Genomic DNA, 11049 nt, shown 5'->3' with positions numbered 1-11049 from the left:
ATTAAAATATACCCCCCCCAAAAAAATATCGTGCCACAATGTATCATTTCCGGGTCACAAACTTTCCCCTCCGGATGGAGCGAATGTTTCAGTAGTCGGCCATTCGGCCCTTCGAGCCTGCACCACCATTCAATATGATCATGGCTGACCCTCTATCTCAACACCATAATTCCTGCTTTTTCCCCATATCCCTTTTGTTTCTAGAAATCTATCTATCTTGCTCTTAAATATATTCAGTGACTTGGCCTCCACAGCCTTCTGTGGTAGAGAATTCCACAGGTTCACCACCCTCTGAGTGAAGAGATTTCTCCTCATCTCGGTCCTAAATTTCCAACCCGTATCCTGAGACTGTGACCCCTTGTTCTAGACTTCCCAGCCCGGGGAAACATCCTCCCCGCATTCGGTCTATCCAACCCAGTCAGAATTTTATACGTTTCAATGAGATCCCCTCTCATTCATCTAAACTCTCGTGAATACAGGCCTAGTCGACCCAATCTCTCCTCATACGACAGTCCTGTCAACCCAGGAATCAGTCTGGTGAACCTTCGCTACACTCCCTCAATGGCAAGTATATCCTTTCTTAGGTAAGGAGACCAAAACTGCACACAATATTCCAGGTGTGGTCTCACCAAGGTCCTGTATAACTGTAGTAAGACATCCTTGCTCCTGTACTCAAATCCTCTTGCAATGAAGGCCAACATACCATTTGTCTTCCTAACTGTTTGCTGCATCTGCATGTTTGTTTTCAATGACTGGTGCACAAGGACACCCAGGTCCCTCTGTACATCGACACTTCCCAAGCCATCACCATTTAAATAATACTTTGTCCTTGTTTTTCCTACCAAAGTGGATAACTTCATATTTATCCACCTTTTACTGCATCTGCCATGTGTTTGCCCACTCACTCAACCTATCTAAATCGCTTGCAGCGTCTTTGCATCCTCCTCACAACTCACAATCCCACCTAGTTTTGTGTCGTCAGCAAACTTGGAAATATTACATTTTGTGCCTCAGAATGAATTCAGACTGACTTTGGGAGCCTTTATTTAGTCCCTTTAAACTGTGAACATACTGTTTTGTTGTGTATCTGCTTTTATTATTCAGAAATATCAAATATGAGATTACTTCATAGAATGATACAGCACCGAAGGAGGCCATTCGGCCCATTGTGCCTGTGCCAGTTCTTCAATACAGCTATCCAATTAGTCCTACTCCCCTACTCTTTCCCCATAGCCCTGTAAATGTTTTCCCTTTTGAAAGTTACGATTGAATCTGCTTCCACCGCCTTTTCTGGCAGTGCATTCCAGATTACAACTTGCTGTATTAAAAAAAAATGTTACCTCTGGTTCTTTTGCCGATCACCTTAAATCTGTGTCTTCTGGTTAATGACTCTTCTTAAACAAAGGTTCAGAGCTTCAGGTGTCGGTCTTGGCTCAGTTGGTAGCATTCTGGCCTCTGAGGTTGTGCATTCAAGCACCACTCGAGAGACTTGAGCACAAAATCCAGGCTGACACTGAATGAGTGCTACACTTTTGGAGGTGCCATCTTCCAGAGGAGATGTTAAACCATGTCTGCCCTCTCGGGTGGATGTGAAAGATCCCACAGCACTATTCGAAGAAGAGCATAGAAACATAGAAAATAGGTGCAGGAGTAGGCCATTCAGCCCTTCTAGCCTGCACCGCCATTCAATGAGTTCATGGCTGAACATGCAACTTCAGTACCCCATTCCTGCTTTCTTGCCATACCCTTGATCCCCTTAGTTGTAAGGACTACATCTAACTCCTTTTTGAATATATTTAGTGAATTGGCCTCAACAACTTTCTGTGGCAGAGAATTCCACAGGTTCACCACTCTCTGGGTGAAGAAGTTTCTCCTCATCTCGGTCCTAAATGGCTTACCCCTTATCCTTAGACTGTGACCCCTGGTTCTGGACTTCCCCAACATGGTGAACATTCTTCCTGCATCTAACCTGTCTAAACCCATCAGAATTTTAAATGTTTCTATAAGGTCCCCTCTCATTCTTCTGAACTCCAGTGAATACAAGCCCAGTTGATTTAGTCTTTCTTGATAGGTCAGTCCTGCCATCCCGGGAATCAGTCTGGTGAACCTTCGCTGCACTCCCTCAATAACAAGAATGTCCTTCCTCAGGTTAGGAGACCAAAACTGTACACAATACTCCAGATGTGGCCTCACCAAGGCCCTGTACAACTGTAGCAACACCTCCCTGCCCCTGCACTCAAATCCCCTCGCTATTAAGGCCAACATGCCAGGGGAGTTATCCCTGGTGTCCTGGTCAATATCTATCCCTCAACTATTGTGTATGCAATAACTTAATAGACTGAATACTGTAAACTCCGAACAGGTACAAACCTGGCTCTACTTTATTAGGACCCAAAGTGATTACATTACATGATGGCTGGCCTTTTATACCTGGGCCGCACACACGTGCGCACAGCCCAATGACCTCCGACAGTGGCGCCACCTGGTGGCTAGTAAAACCATGCATACATACATGACATCAACCAACACCTTAAAAAAAAAGTCTGTAAATTGGCTGCCACGTTTCCGACATTACAACAGTGATTACGCTTCAAAAGCATTTCATTGGCTGTAAAGCACATTCTGAGGTTGTGAACAGCACCATATAAATACAAGTCTGTATTTCTTTCAAGACTACCCTTTAGTGGTTGCTTATTATTTGTTTTTTATATTGTTATTTCCCAATGGGTTGCCATCTGTCCAGCTCTGGGCTAGATAGTCACGTTTTGAATAGGCCATTTGGAGAATTTCTAAATTTAAACTAAACGCTAAAATATTTATTTCTCCCTACTTTTGTACATTCACAGGTCCTCGGCTTCTAGGAACACACAGTTCTACTATAGATGCAGTTGGCTGCCTTAGATTTGGAATTGCAGATAAACCTGGAGAATGATTTGGAAATATCAAACATGACCATGAATGTGAAGCCTCCCATCAGGTTTGTATTATTGATGTTTTGGAGAAATTTGCCACATGCAGAATGCCTGAGGTTTCGAAACAATTATGTTGCTGGTGTCCCAGTATTGCCTGTTGCTCTGCTCTGCTGATCACAATTAAAGTTCCCTCAGTTTTCAAACAAGTTGCCATGAAATTTGGATTAGTTAAGTGACCTGTCCATGCAGCTTGAATGGGACATCTGATTTTTGGCTTTTTTTATTTGAGTTTTTTTGACCTCCCTCTCGATAAGGGGATAAGGGGTTATGGGGAGCGGGCGGGGAAGTGGAGCTGAGTCCATGATCAGATCAACCATGATCTTATTGAATGGCGGAGCGGGCTCGAGGGGCCGTATGGCCTACTCCTGTTCCTATTTCTTATGTTCTTATGTTTAAGCCCTGTTCCCTGGTATGTACATGATAGATGAGAGAGAGGAGCAAGATTTAGGTAGGAAAATTCAAATTTTGTAGATTTTAGGTACGAACTTCTGATTAGCATATTTTACTTATAAGTCAACTTTAAAGTCACACACTATATTGGTCTGTCTTAACATTTCATAGGAAAAAGATATAAAGAAAGAATTTACATTTATATTGCACCATATCACATCCCTGAGACATTCCAAAGCACATCCTTTTGAAATCCAGTCGGTCAATTTGCACACAGCAAGATCCCACAAACAACAAATGAGATGAGTGTCAGGCTAGAGTATGTGCTCAAATACTGGCGTGAGGCTTGAACCCACAACCTTTCTGATTTAGAGGAAAAAGCTGACCAACTGAGCCAAGTTGACACACTGAGCCAATATAATAGACATTTTATGTAAAATGTCATTATAGGCTATGTCGGTTGCACTGTTTCTCCTTAAGACTTGAAACACGCTCCCAGTTTCTCGCGCTAACTTTAAATGTAACGAATGAAAAGTCCTATTTCAGTCCTAATAAAGATGTGTTCAGGCAATTGTTTAGAAAATCCATTCTGTTCTCTCTCAAAACTAGATCTGACACTTTTAGGGCTGTCACAGAAAAGGTCAGTTCTTAAGTAAAGGACAACAAATGATGATCAAATCTTTTATTTTTTTCTCTAATTTTTAAATAATTCAACTCCAACTTCATCTCCTCATATTATACCATTCCCAGAGTAGATTGCCAGGTTACATGTACACAGGATTCTACTTGTGCTGTCCTTGTTTTTGCCACTAGGAGGTGCATGAGGACATCCCTGGGTAACATAGCCTCCAATTTTCCTTGGCTGCCAGTGTAAAAGCAACAGGTGTCCATTTAGCACCTTCTCTTGATGGCACAATGAAAGCCTTTCATTAGATGTGAGCCAAATCCTACAGTTGCATTTCATAGTGCATTTAAGCGGTGGCATATTTCATAAGTAATGAAATAATACAAAATATCAATCTTTAGAAACAACCATTCATATAAGAACTAGGAGCAGGAGTAGGCCGTATGGCCCCTCAAGCCTACTCCGCCATTTAATAAGATCATGGCTGATCATGCAGAAATCAAGTGCAGACAGCGGAAAGAGCGTGCGGCAAACCTGTCCCACCCACCCTTTCCCTCAACGACTATCTGTCCCACCTGTGACAGGGACTGTGGTTCTCATATTGGACTGTTCACTCATTTTAAGAGTGGAAGCAAGTCTTCCTCGATTCCGAGGGACTGCCTATGATGATGATGAGGAGCAGGAGTAGGCCATATGGCCCCTCGAGCCTACTCCGCCATTCAATAAGATCATGGCTGATCTTTTACCTTAACTCCACTTTCCCGCCCGATCCCCATATCCCTCGGTTCCCTTAATATCCAAAAATCTATCGATCTCAGCCTTGAATATACTCAACAATTCAGCATCCACAGCCCTCTGGGGTAGAGAATTCCAAAGATTCACCACCCTCTGAGTGAAGAAATTCCTCCTCATCTCAGTCCTAAATGGCTGACCCCGTATCCTGACACTGCCCCCTGGTTCTAAACTCCCCAGCCAGGGGAAACATCCTCCCAGCAACTACCCTGTCAATCTCCCTCAGAATCTTCTATGTTTCAACGAGCAACTTTATTGCAACTTTGACAATTTACAGGTTGAAGTTTCTTGTATGGGACAAAATATTAAATACATATTTAATCTAGAAATAGATATATAAAATGGATACTTTGGGAGTACAAAATAAAGCGCAAGGAAGGCTGGAAGGGGAAGAAAGAAGAGAAATGGATATCTGTAAACGGCAGTAAAAAGAAAACAAAAAGACGATTTTACTTCATAAAACACAATTAGGTATTTGGAAGAATTGACTCTCCCACGGGTATTTGTCTTCTATTATAATGGGGAGAGATTCCCAAACATCAGGTTATTTAATTTGTGACTAGAATCTGTCATTTTCAGGAAGAATCATTGGTGTGAACAGTGGCATAAGCCATGAAAGGCCCATGTGTGTTCCACCACAGGACAAAGATTGCACAGAAACAGTAAGTGGTGAACTTGCAGCTGCAGGGAGTGCACGTGTTTAAAAAAAAAATTCTGCCCTCCTCCCCTAAAGGTGAGAACTCTTTCTAGGTTCACAGGCACCTCAGCCCTTCAACCCATCACCAAACTGACCATACTTAAGATGTGGGACTCGCAATGAAGCCTAGATTTTCCAATCACCGTTACTTTAACACGGATCGGAAAATCCAGGCTTGAGTGACAACAAGCTATTGGATCACAGAGAATATATTACAGCCAAGTCCAATCCTGTCATAATCCAGTGTCAACATATGCACTTACCAGCAAGCGTTATTGGATAGTAAGCAGGACTGGTCTTAGTACCAGAGTGACTTACATTCGCTTGCCATTTGGGGAGCTCTGAGTGCAAGCTATTAAGGGATCAGATAATCAAGTGTTGAGGCAGAGGAGGGTTTGAATTACAGTGCTCAAGTTAAGGAATTCTTGACCTCTTTAGAGAAAACAGTCTCACACAGATCCTCCATGTATGATACTGTATTTGATATTTGTGTTTGTGAGCTGTTTCAGATGCAAGGTCAGTGAGGACTGAATTGCTGGATTTTCGGTTGTCTAACACCCCAGTTAACGGCCAGAAAATTAATTTGAGGCTCACCGGGGGTGCAAACCATTAGCGCCCGGCTGCTGACGATCGCTCCGATCATGACGTATTCCTAGTGCAACGCCCACGCTTGCATCCCGGTCGGTAAATTCAGTGCGGCCGCCTCATTGAGCTCTCGCCAATAACAACGTCTGGAAAAACAGTGGGTGCAGGCTTGCAGAGTCCTTAACTGGCGGCTACTTGAAGGGATGAAGAAGCGCTTCCCTCGGAGGTCACAGTTAGTGCAATATTTACACACAGCACGGTGTGCAAACCTCCCAGTTTGACATACAGACAGACATAACAGCACAGGTTGAAAACAAGTGATTTTGAAAACTTTAATGGGTGCATTACTATGCCGCGCCTTTAACACTCGGCTTTTCCCAGGATCTCACCTCAACCCCACCTCATCCTTCAACCTCACCTCATCCCTCAGCTCCTCCTCATCCCTCAGCTCCTCCTCATCCCTCAACCTCACCTCATCCCTCAACTCCTCCTCATCCCTCAACCCCACCTCATCCTTCAACCTCACCTCATCCCTCAGCTCCTCCTCATCCCTCAGCTCCTCCTCATCCCTCAACCTCACCTCATCCCTCAACTCCTCCTCATCCCTCAACCCCACCTCATCCTTCAACCTCACCTCATCCCTCAGCTCCTCCTCATCCCTCAGCTCCTCCTCATCCCTCAACCTCACCTCATCCCTCAACTCCTCCTCATCCCTCAACCCCACCTCATCCTTCAACCTCACCTCATCCCTCAGCTCCTCCTCATCCCTCAGCTCCTCCTCATCCCTCAACCTCACCTCATCCCTCAACTCCTCCTTATCCCTCAACCTCACCTCATCCCTCAACTCCTCCTCATCCCTCAACCTCACCTCATCCCTCAACCTCACCTCATCCCTCAACTCCTCCTCATCCCTCAACCTCACCTCATCCCTCAACCTCACCTCAACCTCACCTCATCCCTCAACCCCACCTCATCACTCAACCCCACCTCATCCCTCAACTCCTCCTCATCCCTCAACCTCACCTCATCCCTCAACCTCACCTCATCCCTCAGCTCCTCCTCATCCTTCAACCCCTCTCATTCGGAGTTCCGCGCATGCGCAGTGTGTCTGCACAATGTACCAACCAAACTTTTGTGATTGCACCCCCCCCCCCCCCCAGCTGCACCGGGTGATTTATCGCCCATGTCAGCTCTTTGACCGATTCTGATGAATTTCTGGGCGGGAGGCGCAAACTTTTTCAAGGTGCTAAACGTAGCGCTCTGCCTGGATTAATGCTGCAACAGAGGCACAACTGAATTTCTCCCCCATTACATCCTCACTATCTTTAGTTATTTGGTTGCACAGATCCCAAACCCCAGTTTATAGAATTACTGACATTTTAAACGTGTTGTATTACAACAACAAATTGTATTTATATAGCGCCTTTAACGGGGTAAAACATCCCAAGGTGCTTCACAGGAGTGTTATAAAACAAAATTTGACACTGAGCCACATAAGGAGAAATTAGGGCCGATGATCACAAGCTAGGTCAAAGAGGTAGGTTTTAAGGAGCATCTGAACGGAGGAAAGAGAGGTTTAAGCAGGGAGTTCCAGAGCTCAGGGCCTGGGCAGCTGAAGGCACGGCCACTGATGGTGGAGCGATGAAAATCCGGGATGCTCAAGAGGCCAGAATTGGAGGAGCGCAGAGATCTCGGAGGGTTGTCAGGCTGGAGGAGGTTACAGAGATAGGGAAGGGCAAGACGTTGGAGTGGAAGAAAATGGCACATGTGTAACAGCACGTGAAAGCATATGATTGGAACATGTATACCTGTGGCAACTAATTATCTGTATACATCAGATGGTCTCAATTTCATAATTATGTACATAGACTGGAAGTAGAATTTCCACGAAATTTGACCGATATCCCACTGTAACTTCCATGTGCTCCTAATCGTCATTTGGTATAGTGGTCACATTACAGTGAAAGATTCAAACTTACAGTCGTTGCTAAAACTGCTCGTTACCTCTCTTCCCTGAACAAGCAAATCAAGCATCTGCCCCTATGTCGCACATTTTGTGACTGAAGGCGGCAGGAAGTAGTGATTCTAAGCCAAAAAAGGGAGGGGAGAAAAGAAAAGAAAGACTTGCATTTATATAGCGCCTTTTCATGTTCTCAGGACCTCCCAAAGCGCTTCACAGCCAATGAAGCACTTTTGAAGTGTAGTCACTGTTGCATTGTACAGAGGCCACATTGTGCATTCTCAGATAAGCCAATTGGGAAGTTCTGTTGAGAGTCACGCAGGGGAAACCATGGTTTTGCGTACCATGTTGATCAGTCAATTAATAATCACCAGTGACTTCTGTATCTAATACCGTCCTCAAAGTAAGCTTATTCGCTTATTATTTGCAGCGCCTATAATGTGCTCAGCATCTATTTATTTTTTGATCCTTCTATTCAAAAGATCATTTGCCGCTTTCAAATACATACAGATATACATCATCATCATAGGCAGTCCCTCGAAATCAAGGAAGACTTGCTTCCACTCTAAAAGTGAGTTCTCAGGTGACTGTACAGTCCAATACGGGAATTAGAGTCTCTATCACAGGTGGGACAGATAGTCGTTGAAGGAAAGGGTGGGTGGGGAGTCTGGTTTGACGCACGCTCCTTCCGCTGCCTGCGCTTGATTTCTGCATGCTCTCGGGAACGAGACTTGAGGTGCTAAACGCCCTCCCGGATGCTCTTCCTCCACTTACGGAGGTCTTTGGCCAGGGACTCCCAGGTGTCGGTGGAGATGTTGCATTTTATCAAGGAGGGTGTCCTTCAAGGACAGATATACAGCGAGGACACCGTAAACTTCTCACACCATAAGAATTAACTTGCATTTATATAGTGCCTTTCACATCCTCAGGACATCCCAAAACGCTTCACAGCCAATCAATGACTTTTGAAGTGCAGTCACTGTTTTGTCGGTAAATGCAGCAGCCAATTTGCGCACAGCAAGGTCCCACACAAACACCAAATGAGATCAGTTAATCTGATTGTTGATAGTGTTGGTTGAGGGGATAAATGTTGGGCACAGTCCGAATAGTGCCATGGTATTTTTTTACATTGACTTGAATAGATGAATACAGCCTCAGATTAACATCACATCTGAAAGACAGCACTTCCTGAAGTGCCAGTCTAGATTTTGTGCTCCACTCCTCGAGCGGGACTTGAACCCATGACCTTCTAAACTCAGAAGCAAGAATGCTACCAAGCTGGGATTTATTTCACCATCTACCTTGAACTTACTCATGCTTCGTGTTTTGGTGCCGAAACGTTATTACATTCCTTAACAAATTGTTAGCTCTGGAATCGTTTAATTCTTCGAAGCCTCAAGACGAAGAAGTGAGCATAGTTTAACCAATAGTGTTTACCAGTTGAAGATGATTAGATAGTCATAAAAAGTAAGTAGAGCATAAGGGAAATTTGATAAAGTTACAAGTTTTTTAATTGCAGAAATGAGAAGACTGGTGACAAGTGTTCTGTGTGTGTTCTGACTGATTTTAATTTTGTTTCCTTTTAGCATTGGAAATTGTGTTAGATTATCACAAGGATGAAGGGGGTTGTCTTATGAAGAAAGATTGAGCAGATTGGGCCTGTACTCATTGGAGTTTAGAAGAATAAGAGGTGATCTTATTGAAACATAAGATTCTGAGGGAGCTTGACAGGGTAAATGCCGAGAGGATGTTTCCCCCCTCCCCGTGGGGGAATCTAGAACTAGGGGAGCATAGCCTCAGGATAAGGGGCCACCCATTTAAGACGGAGATGAGGAGGAATTTCTTCTCTTAGAGGGTCGTGAATCTTTGGAATTCTCTACCCCAAAAGGCTGTGGAGGCTGGGTCATTGAATAGATTCATGGCTGAGATAGACAGATTTTTTAAGCTATAGGAGAGTCAAGGTGTATGTGGAACAGGCAGGAAAGTGGAGTTGAGGCCAAGGTCAGATCAGCCATGATCTTATTGAATGGCGGAGCAGGCTCGAGGGGGCGTATGGCCGACTCCTGCTCCTAATTCTTATGTTCTAATGTAATTGGTAGCTTTAGAGTTATATCTGAGCAGTTATCCAGATGAAACACGAGTTGATGGTTCAATAGGGATTGCAGAAAGTTGGTGGTAAATATTGCGTGCCCATTTGTACCAGTTAATGCAGCATGTCCTTTCACCTTGGCAAATGGATTCAAATCCAGACCAAATGTACAGAATAAAGGCTTTCTAATAATGTGAAGAGTCAGGCAGGAAAATAGCTTCTGTTGAATTAAGGCCAGGGTATTAATGTTTTTTATTAGTCAATTTGGACCAATTGTACATTGGCTTCTCAGAATGCAAATGATCAGAGCGTGAGAAGTGAAATGACTAGCAGCAATGTACAGTACACGAGTGAAACAGTCAGGCTAGCAGTTGAGGCACAAGAGGCCAATTGTGGCAATGGCAGCTGACCAGAAGTGCTCAATGCCTGTTCTTACTTCCAGTTTCTTTCTATATCCCCATCCCCATCTCCATTAGATGGGAAGACTATAAAAAAGAAATACATTTTATAGCGCCGTTCACAACCTCAGGATGCCCCAAAGCACTTTACAGCTGAAAATGCAGCAACCAATTTGCGCACAGCAAGCTCCCACAAACAGCAATGACATCATGACCAGATAATCTCTTTTTCGTTTTGTTCATTGAGGGATAAATATTGGCCAGGACACTGAGGATAACTCCCCTGCTCTTCTTCAAAATAGTGCCACAGGATCTGTTGCATCCACCTGAGAGAGCAGGCGGGGCCTGGGTTTAACGTCTCATCCGAAAGACAGCACCTCTGACAGTCCAGCACTGCACTGGAGTGTCAGCCTAGATTTTTGTGCTCAAGTCCCTGGAGTGGGACTTGAACCTACAACCTTCTGACTCAGAGACGAGGGTGCTACCAACTGAGCCATGACAGACCCATGATTACCTGCCGCTAGCACGATTCAAGCAATGG

The 11049-nt window shown here is 44.4% G+C and overlaps 1 protein-coding gene across 3 annotated transcripts in view; it reads left to right on the top strand.

The window, feature by feature from the left end:
• The first annotated feature begins 63 nt into the window (after positions 1-63).
• cdk2 (cyclin dependent kinase 2) overlaps positions 64-11049 on the top strand; it is a 93354-nt gene continuing 82368 nt past the window's right edge. The window contains exons 1-2 of one of the 3 annotated variants that reach the window (XM_070869570.1): positions 64-564; positions 2847-2977. In XM_070869570.1, the coding sequence (XP_070725671.1) occupies positions 2883-2977 (95 nt within the window). In that variant the 5' untranslated portion in view covers positions 64-564; positions 2847-2882. Of the gene's footprint in view, positions 585-2846; positions 2978-5358; positions 5442-11049 lie in introns of those variants that run through there. The other 2 variants (XM_070869571.1, XM_070869572.1) reach the window with 2 other exon arrangements.

Source organism: Pristiophorus japonicus, chromosome X (assembly GCF_044704955.1).
Source record: "Pristiophorus japonicus isolate sPriJap1 chromosome X, sPriJap1.hap1, whole genome shotgun sequence".
Lineage (NCBI taxonomy): Eukaryota > Metazoa > Chordata > Chondrichthyes > Pristiophoridae > Pristiophorus > Pristiophorus japonicus.
Note: the sequence above shows the minus strand (reverse complement) of the source record. Positions and strands in the feature narration are given on the sequence as shown.